A 16,769-nucleotide genomic window follows, 5' to 3' on the forward strand; every position below is an offset into this window, starting at 1 on the left:
CTTAGGGTCTTATGAATTTCTGGAGTGCTTTTTTATATTTGATTTTCTTGGGATATAAATCTGTAACTTCTGCAGTTTGAGGCTAAAGAAAATTTCCAGCAAATATGAAATGAAAAAGAATAAACACATATGTACCTATCATACAGTTTTGATAGTGTTTTACATTGACTTTCCGTTCCATTGTTAACTGGATTTTTTTTTATAATAATGGGTTTTCTTTGTGTTCAAAGGGCAGCCATTCTACAAAAGTGGAAGCTGTGGTCAGAACTCTGATGAGAATCCAGCTTAGAGACCCAGGGGCTAAGGCGCTTGTTTTCTCAACGGTACAGTCAACATCCTCAGTGTTAACTCGGACTGGCTTTCTGTTTCTAATCAGTTTATATCTGAGAACTAACTGTTAATGTTTGCCGTGATATAATTGAGATTTAGAATTACTGATTGACTTTTCCTTGTTAAATTTTTTTTTCTATATCCATTGAATAGAATTATTTTTAGAGAAATTTGATGATGCTTCACAAAGCAATTCCCATAGCTGTATTTTATGTTTTTATATTAATTTTACTTAGGGGTTTTCTTATATTACTATTTTAAAATTGAAATGTATAAACTTGAAAGTCATTTCACAAATGTACTTGGTTAAGGAAAAGAAAATTAACCTATTGAATAAAAGGTATTGAGTAGAACTTCTAGTTTTCATGTTTGAAAGATAGATAGCCACATCTATTTATATATTGCATAATTTATTTTCTATTATTTATGTTTATCTTAATTGATTTATTAAAGATGCTCATTTTTTTACCCTATCTTTAACCAACATTTGATTTAAAATATCTTTCAGGATAGAAAATAATATTAATGGTATTACACTTGAAGTTTTTGTTTTTGTTTACTTAATTCTGAGGTATAAAGCTTATTTTGATTTAGTCCCTTTTCAAATCCTTTTTACATGAAAGCTATGTGTAAATATTTGGTTTTCTGTTTTCTGTGTTCTTAGTGGCAAGATGTATTAGACATTATTTCAAAAGCTCTCACTGACAACAACATGGAATTTGCACAGATCAGTCGTGTTAAGACATTTCAGGTATGTCAAGAAGATTTTACTTGTGTTTTTTGGAGTGAATTCAGTTACAAACTGAAACTGCTCTTAACTAGCTTACTTGCATTTATTTTCGTGTGTCAGATAAACCACAAAAACAGTCTGAGTTCTTGATTGACTATAAGATTAACATTTAAAGGCAAAATAAACAAACTGCATTTACTTTCCATCTACTCAGTTATACCCATAGCAAACCATATTTAAAGATCTTATGACTTGAGGTCCGTTTCTTTAACATAGGAAATGATGGCCTATAGTATACCTTTTGAATGGACAGAGGCCTCGTGCCCCTAAAATTAAGTTCTAAAAACACTGCATTAGGCAGAACCGCATATGGTCAAATTGTGCTTACCTCACACTCAGCACAATGACAGATACAAACCTAAGAGAAAAACACCAAAAAAAGACCACGTGAAAACTTAGCAGATTCATGTCTCTTATACTCACTCTAGCACTTTCTCTCACTCCTTCTTTCCTCTAAGCTCATATAGTTTCATTTGCATACATCACATACATGTATCTTGTGATTCTTCTATGTATTATAAAGAACACAAGAGGTTGTGTGACACTTTTTTTTTTCTTAAAGTCAAGCCACATGATTTTGTTTGCTAAAATTTGTCATGTCACATTTAATTTTCTTAATTATTGCCTTTCACAATGACCTGGATCTCGTTAAGCATTTTAGCATGAGCTGTAGTATCCTGCTTTTATTTTCAACTATCCAGCTAAAATTTAAATGTACCTTTCTTTTTTTAGGAGAACCTGTCAGCATTTAAGTATGATCCCCAAATCAATATTTTGCTGCTGCCCCTGCACACAGGTTCTAATGGATTAACTATCATTGAAGCAACGCACGTTCTCTTGGTGGAGCCCATATTGAACCCTGCTCATGAGCTTCAGGCCATCGGAAGGGTGCACCGGATTGGACAAACAAAGTAAGGACTGAAGTTAACCTCAGTCACATTTGCTCCTGTTTCTAAGACACAGATCAGCATTTAAACTCTTCCTTTATGTTCATCTTAACCTATTCATTTTTAGTGACTTACTTATATATTAAATTTTCAATTCTTATTATATGACCACAAGATATTTTGAGATTTCCAGTGACTCTCCTCCAAACAGCAAATCCCCAAATGCTCTCATATTTTTGTCTTTCCTTCTTCAGAAGCTACCCTGGTCACTTCGTCAAGATAGTTTCTTAAAATACCTAAGACAACTATTAAGCTGAAGGCATCAGTCATAACTTTGAGAAGAACTGATTTTTGATTGGCTGAAGTAGCCAATATTTAAAAGAAGCCATATCTCATGCATAACTGTAAACAAAAAGCTCTTTTATAAATGCTTCCCCTTAGGAAAGTACAAGCTTCCTCATCCAATATAAGAGATAATTAGTTAAAGTAAATCTAATAGTAAATATTATATAGTATGTACTACATTTATTCAAATATCAGAATGGATAATTATCCTTTATACAGCCTCTCAGATATACTACCTCCTGGATATTAGATGCTTTCAATTTGTTCTAATGCATCCATACTCAGTTCAGATCAGTCCTTTAGTCATGTCCAACTCTTTGTGGCCACATGGATTGCAGCATGCCAGGCTTCCCTGTCCATCACCAACTCCCAGAGCTTGCTCAAACTCACGTCCATCAAGTTGGTGATGCCATCCAACCATCTCATCCTCTGTCATCCCCTTCTCCTCCTGCCTTCAATCTTTCCCAACATCAGGGTCTTTTCCAGTGATTCAGTTCTTCACATCAGGTGGCCAAAGTATTGGAGCTTCAACATCAGTCCTTCCAATGAATATTCAGGACTAATCTCCTTTAGGATGGACTGGTTGGATCTCCTTGCAGTCCAAGGGACTCTTAAGTGTCTTCTCCAGCACCACAGTTTAAAAGTATCAGTTCAGCACTCAGCTTTCTTAATGGTTCAACTCTCACATCCACACATGACTACTGGAAAAACCATACCTTTGACTAGATGGACCTTTGTTAGCAAAGTAATGCCTCTGCTTTTTAATATACTGTCTAGGTTGGTCATAGCTTTTCTTCCAAGGAGCAAGCATCTTTTAATTTCATGGCTGCAGTCACCATCTGCAGTGATTTTGGAGCCCAAGAAAATAAAATCTGTCACTGTTTCCATTGTTTCCCCATCTATTTGAAGTGAGGGAACCGGATGCCATGATCTTCATTTTTTGAATGTTGAATTTTAAGCCAGCTTTTTCACTGTCCTCTTTCACTTTCATCAAGAGGCTCTTTAGTTCCTCTTTAACTTTCTGCCATAGGGTAGTGGCACCCATACTAAGCGCTAGTTAAATAAATATTGATTGAACACTTGCTGTATGTCAGGTATTATTCTAGACACTGGAGGCTTCCCTGGTGGGCTCAGCAGTAAAGAATCTGCCTGCGATACAGGAGATGTGGGTTCAGTCCCTGGGCCCAGAAGATCCCGTGGAGGAGGAAATGGCAACCCACTCCAGTATTCTTCCCTGGGAAATCCAATGGACAGAAGAGCCTGGCAGACTAGAATCTATGGAGTCACAAGAGTTCACCGTGATTCAGTGATTAAACAATGATGACAAATATACTATACCATGAAGATTCAAATTGAATAAGATATAATCTTGTTTCCCCAAGGAGATCACTATGTAATACAGGAAACAGATGATTTAACATATTACAGTAGAATGTGCAAAAATAGAAATACTGTGGTAACAAAGAAGAGCATGATTTCTCGTGCCCTAGAGAGTCAGGAGAGGCTTCATTAGATTGAGTCCTGAAGGAATCGTTACTCCAGAGTTGGGCTAGAGAAGGGTGCTCACACAGCAGAGAGTTGCTTGTGCAGAAACACAGAAGAGAAAATCAGCATGATGTTTCTCAGGACCTTCAGGGGTTTGAAGTTGCTGGAGTATAAAGTGAGTGGAGAGGACTGGTGGTCTTGTATGCCACACTCAGAAACGTGGCCTGCTCTGTAAGCAGTGGCCTGGAGAGCAAATGATGACTTTAATTTTAAGCAGGAAAGAGACATTCATCAAGCAAAATATGACAAAGTAATATCTTTGTAATAAATACAAGGCTGTTCTAAAGTACTACCAAGTATCATTTAAAATGTAGTTATGTCTTACTGGGTTTTTTCTTTGTTTGGTTTGGAATTTTGTGTGGGACAGGGACGGTTTTGTTTGGTTTGGGGCCGTACCACACTGCATGTGGTTATCTTAGTACCCTGACCAGGAGCAAACCCATGGCCCCAGAAATGGAAGTGCAGACCTTCAGAGAGGTCCCTGTTTGTTTTCACCTTGTCTTATATTTTTAAACATTGACTTCTTATCTTACTGTTTTCTAAAGCATACAGTGGGCTTGTCTCAGATGTAAGACCACAAGTCTATAAAGGCCACTCAACACTGCTTAACAATCCTACTTTGCTTCCCGAGTATATAGATTTTTCTGCTTTCTGAGGAGAGGATGTGCAGTCTCTCTGTTCCTCCTCCTTGTTGAGGGAGAAAAGGGAAAACAGCTGCAGTCAGAGTAGAAGTAACTCATCTTTCCATCACCAACTTGAACTGTCCACCTCCAACAGGATCCACGTAGTCCGTCCAGTAAATTTTTATTGAGCTCCTTCTGTGTGCCAAGCACTGTTCTGAGTACTGGAGACACTCTCACCGAGCTTAAACACTAGTTGTAGGGAGTTGGTAGAGACAGATGGTAAACAAGAAGCATAATAAGTAAATACATATTCTATATTAGGGGCAGGGTAAGGAGGATCAGGCCACCCTGCAGGTGGCTGGGCAGGAAGGGAATCCAGCCTCCCTCCCCCTCACCAGATGCCTCGTCCCTGCTCGCCGCCTTTCTGCCCCTCAGGCTTCTGAAGCTTGTGCTCGGACTTGGCATTGGTTTACTGCTGCCTCTGTCAGGTTGCTCCTCGCTCTCCTCCTCTGCTTATAGCCACCTATTCTCAACAGTCATGTTTCAGGTCATGTGTCAGCCTCCTCATGACCTTGTCTATACCTGAAAATGTCTTACATGGTGTTTTTATTACGTCTGCCCTCAGTAGATACTGTAGATATTGGTTCATTGAGGTTAGTTTGTTGTATTCACCGTTGACCAAACCCCTCACCCCAGCACCTGGCTTAGTGCCTGCCACAGCAGATACTGACTGATAATATAGCATGTAATATATGAAGTTTATTCATTCTAAACTGTTCTACAGGAGTTTTTAAATTTATCATTGTTATGTGCTTTCTAGACCCACTATTGTACACAGATTCTTAATAAAAGCGACAATAGAAGAAAGAATGCAAGCAATGCTGAAAACTGCCGAAAGGAGGTAAGTAGCAGTTGACTCCAAGTGGATGGCAGAAGCTTTCCTGTTCCTGTAAGGCTGTGTAAGCGTGTAGAACTTCTTCACCCAGATGATCACGTAGTCAACCGAAAGATGTCAGTGCAAATACTTTTTATAGAGCAAGGTAGGACATTTTACCTATCCAAAATTTCCCAGCTAACACTCCAGGCATTCTATACTTGACTTAGTTTATTAAGACGGATTACAAGTTTGAGCAAACTCTGGGCAATAGTGAAGGACAGGGAAGCCTGGAGTGCTGCAGTCCGTAGGGTCCCAAAGAGTTGGACGTGACTTAGAGACTGAACAATGACAGCAAATACATAAAAAAATATTTAAACGGTTCTACTGTTAAAGAAACTTTATTTCAGAGCTACTATATTTTCATTTATTTCAGAGCTATTATACTTTCAATCAGCCATATATATTTTGCCAGTGGAGGGCTTTGGGAGAACTATCCTACATTTCCTTGCCGTGCTGGATTACTTTTTAAATGAAATCTATCTTTACGCCCAACCTAAAAGCCTTGGTCTGAAATCTGTAACATGAAACTTACAGCACACTTGTTGGTCACATGCAAGTGAAAAGGTGTGAACTTAAAACTAGGCTGGTAATTATATTATTACTCTAACAGGCGGAGCGGAAGCAGGGAGACTAAAAGTAGCCTTCATTTTAAAAACTTAAGTTTGGAATCATAAAACTTCCTCACATTTACTTCCTAATATATTTTCTTTCAAGTCATTTTGAAACATAAGCTGATGCCTAACTGAATTGTGGTGAGACAGGTGTGATTGGAAGATGCACTCAGAAGAGATGATTGCCTTGGAAGGGATGGTTTCTGCAGAGGTGTTAGTACTTGGCACAGTAGAGCAGCCACTGGGAAGCAGAGCTCCTCTCACTGGGGTCTGTGGGCAAGAGAGAGGCTGCCACAGAAGCTGTTGCCTCAAACACGAATATAACAGAATGCAGTGGTTATATTTAAGCTGCCTCAATAAAAACAGCAGCTTGAATGTTTCTTGAAATAAATTAACTTTGGATACTAAGAAGGTAAGTTGTAAGGTGAAAGCCTTAGTAGTAGTTGGCAAGGAGTTTTGTTTATTAAGTCTACAGAGGAAAACATTTTATGTCAAAGCTTGAAAATGCTATATAGAAATCTTTCCTAATTTTAACAAGTTGTAATAATGATCCCATCATCTTCTAGGAGTTTCTTACAGCTCAGTTATAAAAACTTAGGAACATACTCTTATATTAAGAATATAATATTAATATATTTTTTATGTCTTACATTATTATGAGACCAGAACAGTATATAAAGACAAACATAATAATTTATTTCTTGGGGTTTCTTTCTGATTCTGCTCACTTGGAAAATCGTGCAGTCACAGGAACCCTTCTGCAAAGCATTCCGAGGCCTCCGTCTTGACTGTGGCTGACCTGGCAGACCTATTTACCAAAGACACCGAAGACCTTGAATGAAGTACACGTAATTCAGTCCAGACTTTAGTGTATTTTAAATTTTTCATAGTTTATAGAATAAAGTTATAAGTAAAACAATCCAGTAGATGTCAGTAAACACTGTTCTTAGTTGAATGAATTTATCGCTTTTTTGGTTGTACAGTCCAGTAGTTTTCGAGTCCTTTTCAATATACTATTTCCATAATAGCTATAAAGATCTTTAATTTTACACTCCTAATAAAATGTTTGGGCTTCCTGGGTGGCACAGTGATGAAGAGTCCACCTGCCAATGCAGGAAACATGGGTTTGATCCCTGGGTCAGGAAGATCACCTGGAGGAAGAAATGGCAACCCACTCCAGTATTCTTGCCTGGAGAATCCCAGGGACAAAGAAGCCTGGCTGGCTATAGTCCACAGTGGTCACAAAAGAGTTGGACACCACTGAGCGATTGCACACACGCACACACAAAAAATACTTATTTTTATTCCAAAGAATATCTCTATCTGAGGGAATTAAGAGAGGTATTGTGTACTTTTCTTTTGAAAAGATCAGTCTTAAAAAGAAGTTAGAATAAGAGAGTAACTCAACTATTCTAGTTTTATATGACTCGGTATACTCAACCAACATAGATCTCATTTTTGGAAGAGCCTTCAGTATCTTTAACACAGGATTCACCAGTATCTTATTAGTAATATTTTTAAAAGATGGTGAATTATATTAGCACCCAGTTCTTTGAGTAGTTATAGACTGTAACTCCATAAATAGTAACTTCAGAGTAATGCAGCTCCAACAGTAAGTTAATATTAGACAATTATTTCTTTTCTCTGTATCTTGCTACTATAAATCAAAACACTGAACACTTTAAGTATTTCTATTATATGTTAAATATTATCAGTGTAAGCAGTTAACATAGCTTTATTAAGTGTATTAATGTTTAATTAAAATTGCCTATTTTCTCTACTTTTAATTTGTGTTACTAAATGTTTACATTTTAAGATTGATCTATAAATATTGCAGTGTCTATAATTTCAGTTCTTATGATTATAGCAATATGGCAGGGTTTTTTTTTTTTTACCATTATTACATACTAATGTCTTGGATTCTTTTTCTTTCCCATGTTCTTGTGTAACTAGACTTTTTAACTACTAATATCTAAATTTATGATAGTGTTTGTTATTTCATTCCACTAGTGCTTCCCTCAAGAACTAGCATTTGATCTTTGTAACAAGAGAATGTCACATTCACAGAAGCAAATAATTGCAAGTGATAATAACCCAGTGTTTCTTCTTCTGTGAAGAATTAATGAACTTTGAAATTGTTAAATAAGGAGTAGCTTGTTGTATCCTAGCCATTTGATGTAATACAAATGTTCTTGATTTATTTTCTTTGAGCCTTCAGAGTTTCAGATGACCCTCAGGACTCATTAACTCCTACTTAGTTGTCCAGAAAACTAACAGAAATATACCCTGGATCACATTTGTCCAAGAGGCTTTGGTGCTTAGTTAAGGTGCATTTTCTTATTCTGGTTTATAGAGTGACATAATCCAACTGAAGAAAACACACACACATTTTTGGTGCTTATTCTTCAGTTGAAGGAAGATATGCATTGATTCTTTTATATGAAATTAGACAAAACTATTATTTTTGTAGCTCTTTATGTGTTATAAAGAGCTTTCCTATACATTTATGTGTTTAATTTGCCCACCAGTCCTGTGAAGTTGATGAAATTTATAACATTCCTGTTTTAAAAGTGGAGAACTGAGATTCAGAAATGCTGAGAAATATGCCTGTGACACATAGCAAGTAAACACTGGAGCCCAGGTCCCTCGGCTCCAGATCTCATGTTCTTTCTCTAAGTCACACCTTGCTGCAATTCAGAAGGCCCTTGGTTCTAATTTAATGATGAACATGTTTCAGTATTTCTTTCTGTTTCCTAGGATTCCTTTTTCTGCTACAGTTTTAGGGAAAATTAATTTGATAATGCTTCAATTTTGTATAAAGAGAAATATAAAAATATAAATAGTTAAATATACCTATCTGTATTAGAGAAAAACTGCTCTTATTTATTTCTGTACAATGTCATCAATTAAATAAATATTTTAGTGTAAATTGAAATTCGGGCATTTATTAAATTTCTGATCCATAGAACATACTGCATGGTTTTCATTTTTTGTTTGTTTTGGTCTTTCAACAAAAGGTGTCAAAATTGTTTAAACCACAGAACCCTATGTTTTATAGACATTTATTCTTTCTTCAAAATAGGTGTGATAGTTCAGACGCTCAGTTGTATCTGACTCTTTGCAACCCCATGGACTGCAGCACTCCAGGCCTCCCTGTCCATCACCAACTCCCGGAGTTTACTCAAACTCATGTCCATTGAGTCGGTGATGCCATCCAACCATCTCATCCTTTGTCGTCCCCTTCTCCTCCCGCCTTCAATCTTTCCCAGCATCGGAGTCTTTTCACATGAGTCAGTTCTTCGCATCAGGTGGCCAAACTCCTGGAGTTTCAGCTTCAGCATCAGTTCTTCCAATGAATATTCAGGACTGATTTCCTTTAGGATGGACTGGTTGGATCTCCTTGCAGTCCAAGGGACTCTCAAGAGTCTTCTCCAACACCACAGTTCAAAAGCATCAATTCTTCAGCACTCAACTTTCTTCATAGTCCAACTCTTACTGCTAATTGCAGTGGCTTCTCTTATTGTGGAGCATGGGCTCTAGGGCACACCAGCTTCAGAAGCTGCAGCACATGGGCTCACTCTGTGCTCTAGAGCAGAGGCTCCGTAGTTGTGGCACGTGGGCTTAGTTGCGTCACAGCATGTGGGATCTTCCCAGGTCAGGGATCAAACCCCAGTCTCCTGCATTGGCAGGCAGATTCTTTACCCAATGAGCCACCAGGAAAGCCTGCATCTCTCTTAAATGAATCCAAGTAAGCTTACTAGGACTGAAAAGACTTATTTATGTATACTGTGAAATACACACACCGAATTCCTTAGTCTCTTGCTTCAAACTCGGGTATCTTTACTGTATTTGTTGCAGCTTCAGTTTTTCTCTTTGTGATCTCAGAATGGCCCGTGTTTTAGAGATAGCTTGTTAGGGATTGGTCCCTTTTATACTGTATTAATAACAAACTTAAAACTGTCGACATGATAATTCAACAAACAACCACAAATTCTTTACAAATAGTTATCAAACTTGACAGCATTTGTCAAAATATTTAGGATTTGAATTTAACAATGCAAGATGAATCCAACCCAAGTTACCCTGTTAAGTAGACAAAGAAACAAATGATGTCTTTTAAATCTGTGCTCTCCTTTGCAAGTTTTCCCAATATTTAGTTGTGCTTGAGTTTTTTTATGTTTATTAAACTATAGGATAATCTTTGAGAAATGCAAAAATCACCTATGCTAAAAGAGCTCAGGCCTTGTTAAGATGAATAAAAAGTATCTTTCAATTTTTCTTGAATTTAAACAAAATCCCACAATTATATGCTATTTCTTAATTTCTTACTGGCATAGCAATATAAAAATGACATGCTACTAAACTGAAGCAGTGCAAGCAATATGTTTTAAACCTGTCTACTCTGGTAAAGAAAATCTAAACTTCCATAATGCTTCTTCAAAGTGGGATCAGTCAGCTCTACATTCTATATAATGTACAAGAATTTCTGTGTACCTTCATTGCGTTGGGAATTTCACATAAATGCTGTCACACATAAGACTTGAATATGAACCACTTGTGAGCCTTCCTTTAAAGGAAGGAGTAATGGATAAACCGCAAAGGGAACTCAGTTCTCATAGTGGGTATGTGGTGTTGCCTCTGAGTTAACAGACTACCACATACAGAAGATAGCAGGAGAACTTGGCCGGGACCAAAGTTGACATCCGCAACTTTCCTTTGCCTTCAGTCAGCCTTTCAGAGCCCTGCATACTTTGTATTTGGAGGTCCTGTACCATTCCTTGAATCTTATTTCATTATTTAATACCAGTGACTCTCAAGACCGATTTTGTTTATTAAAACTGTGTTATATTGGAACCAAATCCTTCGTACTACAGCTTATGCTTTTTCTTTGCAAAATAGAAATAAAATTTAAGCTCCATTACCTGTGTAACAATTCTTTGTATGGATGACTAAATTATTCAGTAAATTTTTCTTTCTGCCTTTCAGATATTCCATCCCTTCAGCCTTTTCTTCAAGAGTTTAATCTCCAAACCCCTGTGGTATCTTTGTCTCCCAGTAAACCTGCTCTTATGTTCCAAGCCCTCAATAGAGCCTATTCAAAAAACAATTTTGAGCAAGGACCTATTTTCAGCATGTGGGATCTTTTCACATCTGTGATTTGTATGCCTCGCGGTTCTGATGACTGATCCGTCTGGTACCTTGGGGAGCAGACATTTGTGCCCAGACTTCCTTAGAAAGGGGAAGAGGTTCCCCAGATGAGCTTCAGAGGGGAAGTCCCCCGGTGTACAGTCTGCAGGTCCCAGGAGAGAGTTTTGTAGCAGCCCAAACCGGCTTCCCAGGCGGCTCAGGTGGTAAAGAATCCACCTGCCAATACAGAAGCCATAGGAGATTAGGATAGTAGGCCTGGGTTAGGAAGATCCCCTGGAGGGGGAACCCACTCCAGTATTCTTCCCAGCATAATCCCATGAACGGAGGAGCCTGGTGGGGCTACAGTCCGTGGAGTCGCAGAGTCAGACATGACTGAGCAGGCAAGCAAAGCAAAGCAAACTGGCAAGCATAACCCATGTAAACAAAAGCTCTTCAGAGTCCTCAATAATTCTGATGCACTTAAAGATCCTGAGACCAAAAAATTTCAAAACTATAATAGCCTATTTTTAAATTAACTTCAGTGTCTCCTCAGCAGGAGCAAGGCAGGGAATGGGCAAATTTTTCTGGCCATGTTGTAAGTTGCTGTACGCACAATTTTGTTGATCATGGGCAAAGGCCTATTGTAGGAGGAAGTCTGTCCACACAGCGGCAGCTGTGTTTGCAAGTCTGCTAGACTATAAAACAAAGAGTTCCATTTAATTTTACACCTTATACTTTGTTAAAAAAAAAAAAAAAACTGAAATGGTTGAGGTTGCATGTAGCAGCTTATAAAAGCTGTGTCCACATGAATGTAAACAAGTAATGTTCTGTGACTGCCCCAGGAATACAGAAATTATCGTCACCTGTGATGGTCAGATTTACGAGTCATTTTATACAGGCTGTAATCTCAACTGATCAGATACTGTGTGGCTATGAAATGTTTTTGTAGATACAACTAGTGTCCATAATCGGCTGGCTTTAAAGGAGATTATTCAAATGATCTGGGCAGGCTTGATTAATCAGTTGAGAGTCTTTCCAAGCAGACGTGAGACTTCCCAGGAGAAATTCCACCCGTGGACAGCAACTTCAACTCATGCCTTAGAGTTCCAGCCTGTCCTTCCTGATGGCCTGCCCTCTGGACTGCAGACTTGCCTAGCCAGCCTCCACAATCACATCAGCCAATGCCTTGCAATAAATCCTTGAATATGTATCTCTAACAGGTTTTGTTTCTCTGGTTGAACTCTTGATCCAGGCTATCCTTGGAGAAACAAATGGGTGATACGGTTTATGCTACCACTTTTAAATAGCATTGTAATGTTTCTTTAAAAATATACTCAAAACTGTTTAACTGTGACTTAAACATCTAAAGAATAAAGATTGCACCGCAAAGAAAGGATAGTTCATGAGTATCATTGGCTCAGTAAGTGGACTCCCATGTACACATTCCAGGGATTGGCATGGAGGTCCATTAAGATGTGGAAAGAAGATACTGGAACTCATTCAGGGTGGAGGGTTATTTATTAAAATAAAAAAAAAAAAAGCTTCCTCTTATTTAATATGCAGACCAACACCTTTATTCCCATCCATTTATACGGCAGTCACATGTCGCCTATTTGAGTGAACATGAGGGCTACTCATACTATCAGGTAGATAGTTGTGGTGAAGAATTTCATCCTTATAAGATACCAGCAGGGAGGAGCTGGTTTACTAAAGTCAGAGAACAGGCCTGAAGCATCCATTACGACATTGATTCTCCATGGAGAAAGGAAATTTTGAACACAACATGAGTTCTCAAAAGGAGTTAGTGAAATAATTTCTGAAAGTTTTTAAGTACAAGTGAACTTTAAGGCTCTTTTAAATCTGGTAGTTAAATCACCATGGCATTTTCCATTTTAGATTTTCTTTCTGCCAAAATATTCAGTGCTAAGTTCCAGAATCTCTTTAGCCAAATGAATAATAAATACTAAAAAAGGGAGGCTGCTATTTCCTTTTCTAAAAAGTGAGTAAACATAGAATGCATCCATTTCTTTCTAAAACATCAAGTAACTCAATGAATTCAGTAGAAAAGGCATTAAATGTTTGTTGTTGGGTGTGCAATAAACTTTTGCTATTGTTTTTTTAGTTGCTCAGCCATGTCCAACTCTTTGCAGCCCCATGGACTGCAGCACGACAGGCCTCCCTGTCCATCCCTGTCTCCCAGAGTTTGCTCACACTCGTGTCCATTGAGTGTGGACATTGAGTGTCCATTGATGCCATCCAATCATCTCATCCTCTGTTGCCCCCTTCTCCTCCTGCCCTCAACCTTTCCCAGCATCAGGGTCTTTTCCAATGGTACAGTTAATAGTTGCTGAATTTAATTGGTTGGAATAACTGACAAACACTGTTGACCCTAGAGAAGAGTTGAGTGGGTTACTAAAATTGGCAGACATCCTGTCTGATAAAGAGAGTGAGCTAATGAACGTTAAAATCATTTAACACTTTTCCTCTAGCTGTGCTATTCCTGTGTGTTTCACATTAAATAGTAAGATGTACTGTTTGATTCTATTCTGATTGTGGTATCGGAAACTGTTACACTGTTACATAAGATTTATTGAAAATTGCCTAAAGCTGTTTGTTTCTTTTGGACTCCTATGAGTCCAGCTGCCAAGAAAAGTGGTGCCTCTGCCCTGAAATTACAAGTCAACTACTTTGACAGTCACTGGATCCCAGACATGAAGGGACAGTGAAACCTGCTCAGAAGACCACCGTTCAGTATTATACGCTATAGTGTTTCTCTCATGCTAAAGGCAAACTGGACCTTTAAAAAACACTGATATTCAGTAATAAGACAATCCAATTTTTAAATGGGCAAAGGAATTTTTAATAGACATGTTTTATTTCAAAATGAAGATACCGAAAGCTTAATAAATCTAAAAGTTCTATAAAATTACTTTTAAAAATACTATGTATATTTCATATTGGCACAATATTATATCACTAACGGGGCGTCCCAGCTGACGCTAGGGGTAAAGAACCCACCTGTGAACACAGGCAAATGTAAGAGACACGAACTACGGCCATCATACTGTACATACTCATAACTAACAGTTTGTACAACTTGACCTGTGTCTCCCCTCTGAGAAAGACAAGTGGCCATAAGCACATGGAAAGATGATGAACGGCATTAGTCACTAGGAAGATATAAAAGCCATCAAACCCTAATGAAGAGGTTGCGGGAGGGGAGTGGAATGAGTAACAGAGCCCAGAGGACTTCCGAGTGGTGAAACAGTTTCACAGGACAACTACGACAATGGATCCGTGTTATTTTCCATTGTCTACAACACCAAGAGGGAAACCTAATATAAACTATGGTCCCTGGGTGATAAAGATGTGACAAAGTAGGTTTCATCAATTGTAATAAATTACAAGTTCACCACTCTGGCATGTGATATTGATAGTGGAAGAGCTGAGGTGGGGTAGACATGGATGGGAGTTTTCTGGGAACACTACTTTCTGCTCAATTTTGCTGTGAACCTAAAAGGGCTCAAAAAAATAAATAAACCCTAGGGGGGAGAAAAAGACACACACAAATAAATAAACCTTGTAGGGGAAAAAAAAGAAACACATAATGAAGTACCATTTCACACCCACTGGGATGACTATAATCAACACAGACAATGACAAGTTTGGACAAGGAAATGGAAAGTTGGAACTTGCACACACTGCTGGTGGGGAATGTAAAACGGCAGTCTCTTTGGAAAGCCATTTGTCCATTTCTTAAAAAGTTAAACATAGTACTTTCAGCTCTGCCACTCCTATGTGTTTACTAAAAAGAAAACATATATTCATATGAAGACCTGCTTGTGGATAATTTGGCAGTTCTGCACATTGTTAAACATAGAGTTACCACATGACCCAGCAATTCCACTCCTAAGCATATTAGTCACCTAGGGCTTCCATAACAAAACACCACAGACTGGGTGCCTTAAAACACATAAATTTATTTCTCACCGTTCTGGAGGCTAGAAGTTGAAGATCAAGGTGCCTTCCCGTGGTCTCTGTGTGCATACGTGTGTGCATACATGTGCATACGTGTCATTCAGTCATGACCGCCTCTTTGCAACCCCAAGGATTGTAGCCCACCAGGCTCCTCTGTCCATGGATTCTCCAGCCAAGAATGCTGGAGTGGGTTGTTATTAGCTTCTCCAGGGATTCTTCCCCACCCAGGGATTGAACCTGCGTCTCCCACAGCTCCTGAATTGGTAGGCAGATTCTTTACCACTGAGCCAACTGGGAAACTCACTCATATACCCTTGGTGTCTCTCTTTTTATAAGGACACAAGTCACATTGAATCAGGGTCCCACCCTAAAACTCATTCATGTCATCGAATGACAAGTGAATAAACAAAATATTGTAAATATACGACGGAATAGTATTTAGACACAAGGAAAAAAATCCCTGGTACATACTATTAAAGGATGAATCTTGAAAGCATTCTGAGTGAAAGAAACCAGTAGTAAAATACCATGTGCTTCTATTTATATGAAATGTCTAGAATAGTCCAAATATAGAATTAAAAAATTCGTTACTGGTTGCCTAGGTCTGAGGGTGCTGGGGTATGTGGAGTGATTGCTAATAGTTATGAGGTTTCTTTATGGGAGAATGAAGATTCTAAGTTTTAAACTTAGATTGTAGCGATAGTTGCACAATTCTGTGAGTGTACTTTAAAAATTGAATAGTACACTTTAGTCGGACACGACTGAGTGACTGAACTGAATTGAACTGAACACTTTAAATGGCTGGGTTTTATGGTGTGTGAATTTTACCTCAATAAAAATATTTTAAAACATTTTTTAACACAGCACAAGATTTTTTAAAAAGTCATTTGGCATGCAAAACCTTTGGCAGAGTGTATTCTAGATTAAAATGAGACAGATGGTCTTCAAAATATCAGGCACACATTGTCAAGAATATTGTACCAGGGGCCTGTGAATCTCATTGATATCTGGCAGCCACAGTTAAAATCGTGTGTGTGTGTGTGTGTGTGTGTGTGTGTGTAGCATCTCAAGTTGTTAGCTGTAACTGACACTCAAGTGAAGAGATAGCCTTGGGACTGGAATGGCTAACGAAGGCATAGATAAAGTTCTTAGAAGTGAAATAAAGGTGACTATTATCTTTCAAAATCTCTTTAACCCTCATGATATTCTTCTGTCTCTGTTTTAGTCCCTAAGTCATGTCCTACTCTTTTTGTGACCCGAAGGTCTATAGTCCGCAAGGCCCCTCTGTCCATGGGATTTCCCAGGCAAGAATACTGGAGTGGGTTTGCCATTTCCTTCTGCAGGGGAATCCTCCCAACCCAAGAATCAAACCCACGTCTCGTCTCCTGCATTGCAGGCAGATTCTTTACCACTGAGCCACCTGGGAAGCCCCGTGATTTTCTTGGTAAAGCCCTAATCTGGTACACTTGCCAGTTTCTAATGAAAAATCAAATGGTCTTTCAACTCAGCTGATGACTGTAAACCATGTAACATCAAAGTAGTGTGTTCTTCCCATCCGAGAAATGCACCATAGTGCCAGTCTTCCTTTGGCACTCA

At 38.4% G+C, this 16,769-nt stretch overlaps 1 protein-coding gene across 3 annotated transcripts in view; it reads left to right on the plus strand.

Moving 5' to 3' along the window:
* SHPRH (SNF2 histone linker PHD RING helicase) overlaps positions 1-12,494 on the plus strand; it is an 87,228-nt gene extending 74,734 nt beyond the window's left edge. For all 3 annotated transcript variants that reach the window (XM_065931191.1, XM_065931192.1, XM_065931193.1), the window contains 5 exons: positions 231-323; positions 995-1,081; positions 1,853-2,031; positions 5,341-5,421; positions 6,813-12,494. In XM_065931191.1, the coding sequence (XP_065787263.1) occupies positions 231-323; positions 995-1,081; positions 1,853-2,031; positions 5,341-5,421; positions 6,813-6,909 (537 nt within the window). In that variant the 3' untranslated portion in view covers positions 6,910-12,494. The remainder of the gene's footprint in view (positions 1-230; positions 324-994; positions 1,082-1,852; positions 2,032-5,340; positions 5,422-6,812) is intronic.
* Positions 12,495-16,769: the final 4,275 nt, after the last annotated feature.

This window comes from Muntiacus reevesi, chromosome 3, assembly GCF_963930625.1.
Source record: "Muntiacus reevesi chromosome 3, mMunRee1.1, whole genome shotgun sequence".
Classification (NCBI taxonomy): domain Eukaryota; kingdom Metazoa; phylum Chordata; class Mammalia; order Artiodactyla; family Cervidae; genus Muntiacus; species Muntiacus reevesi.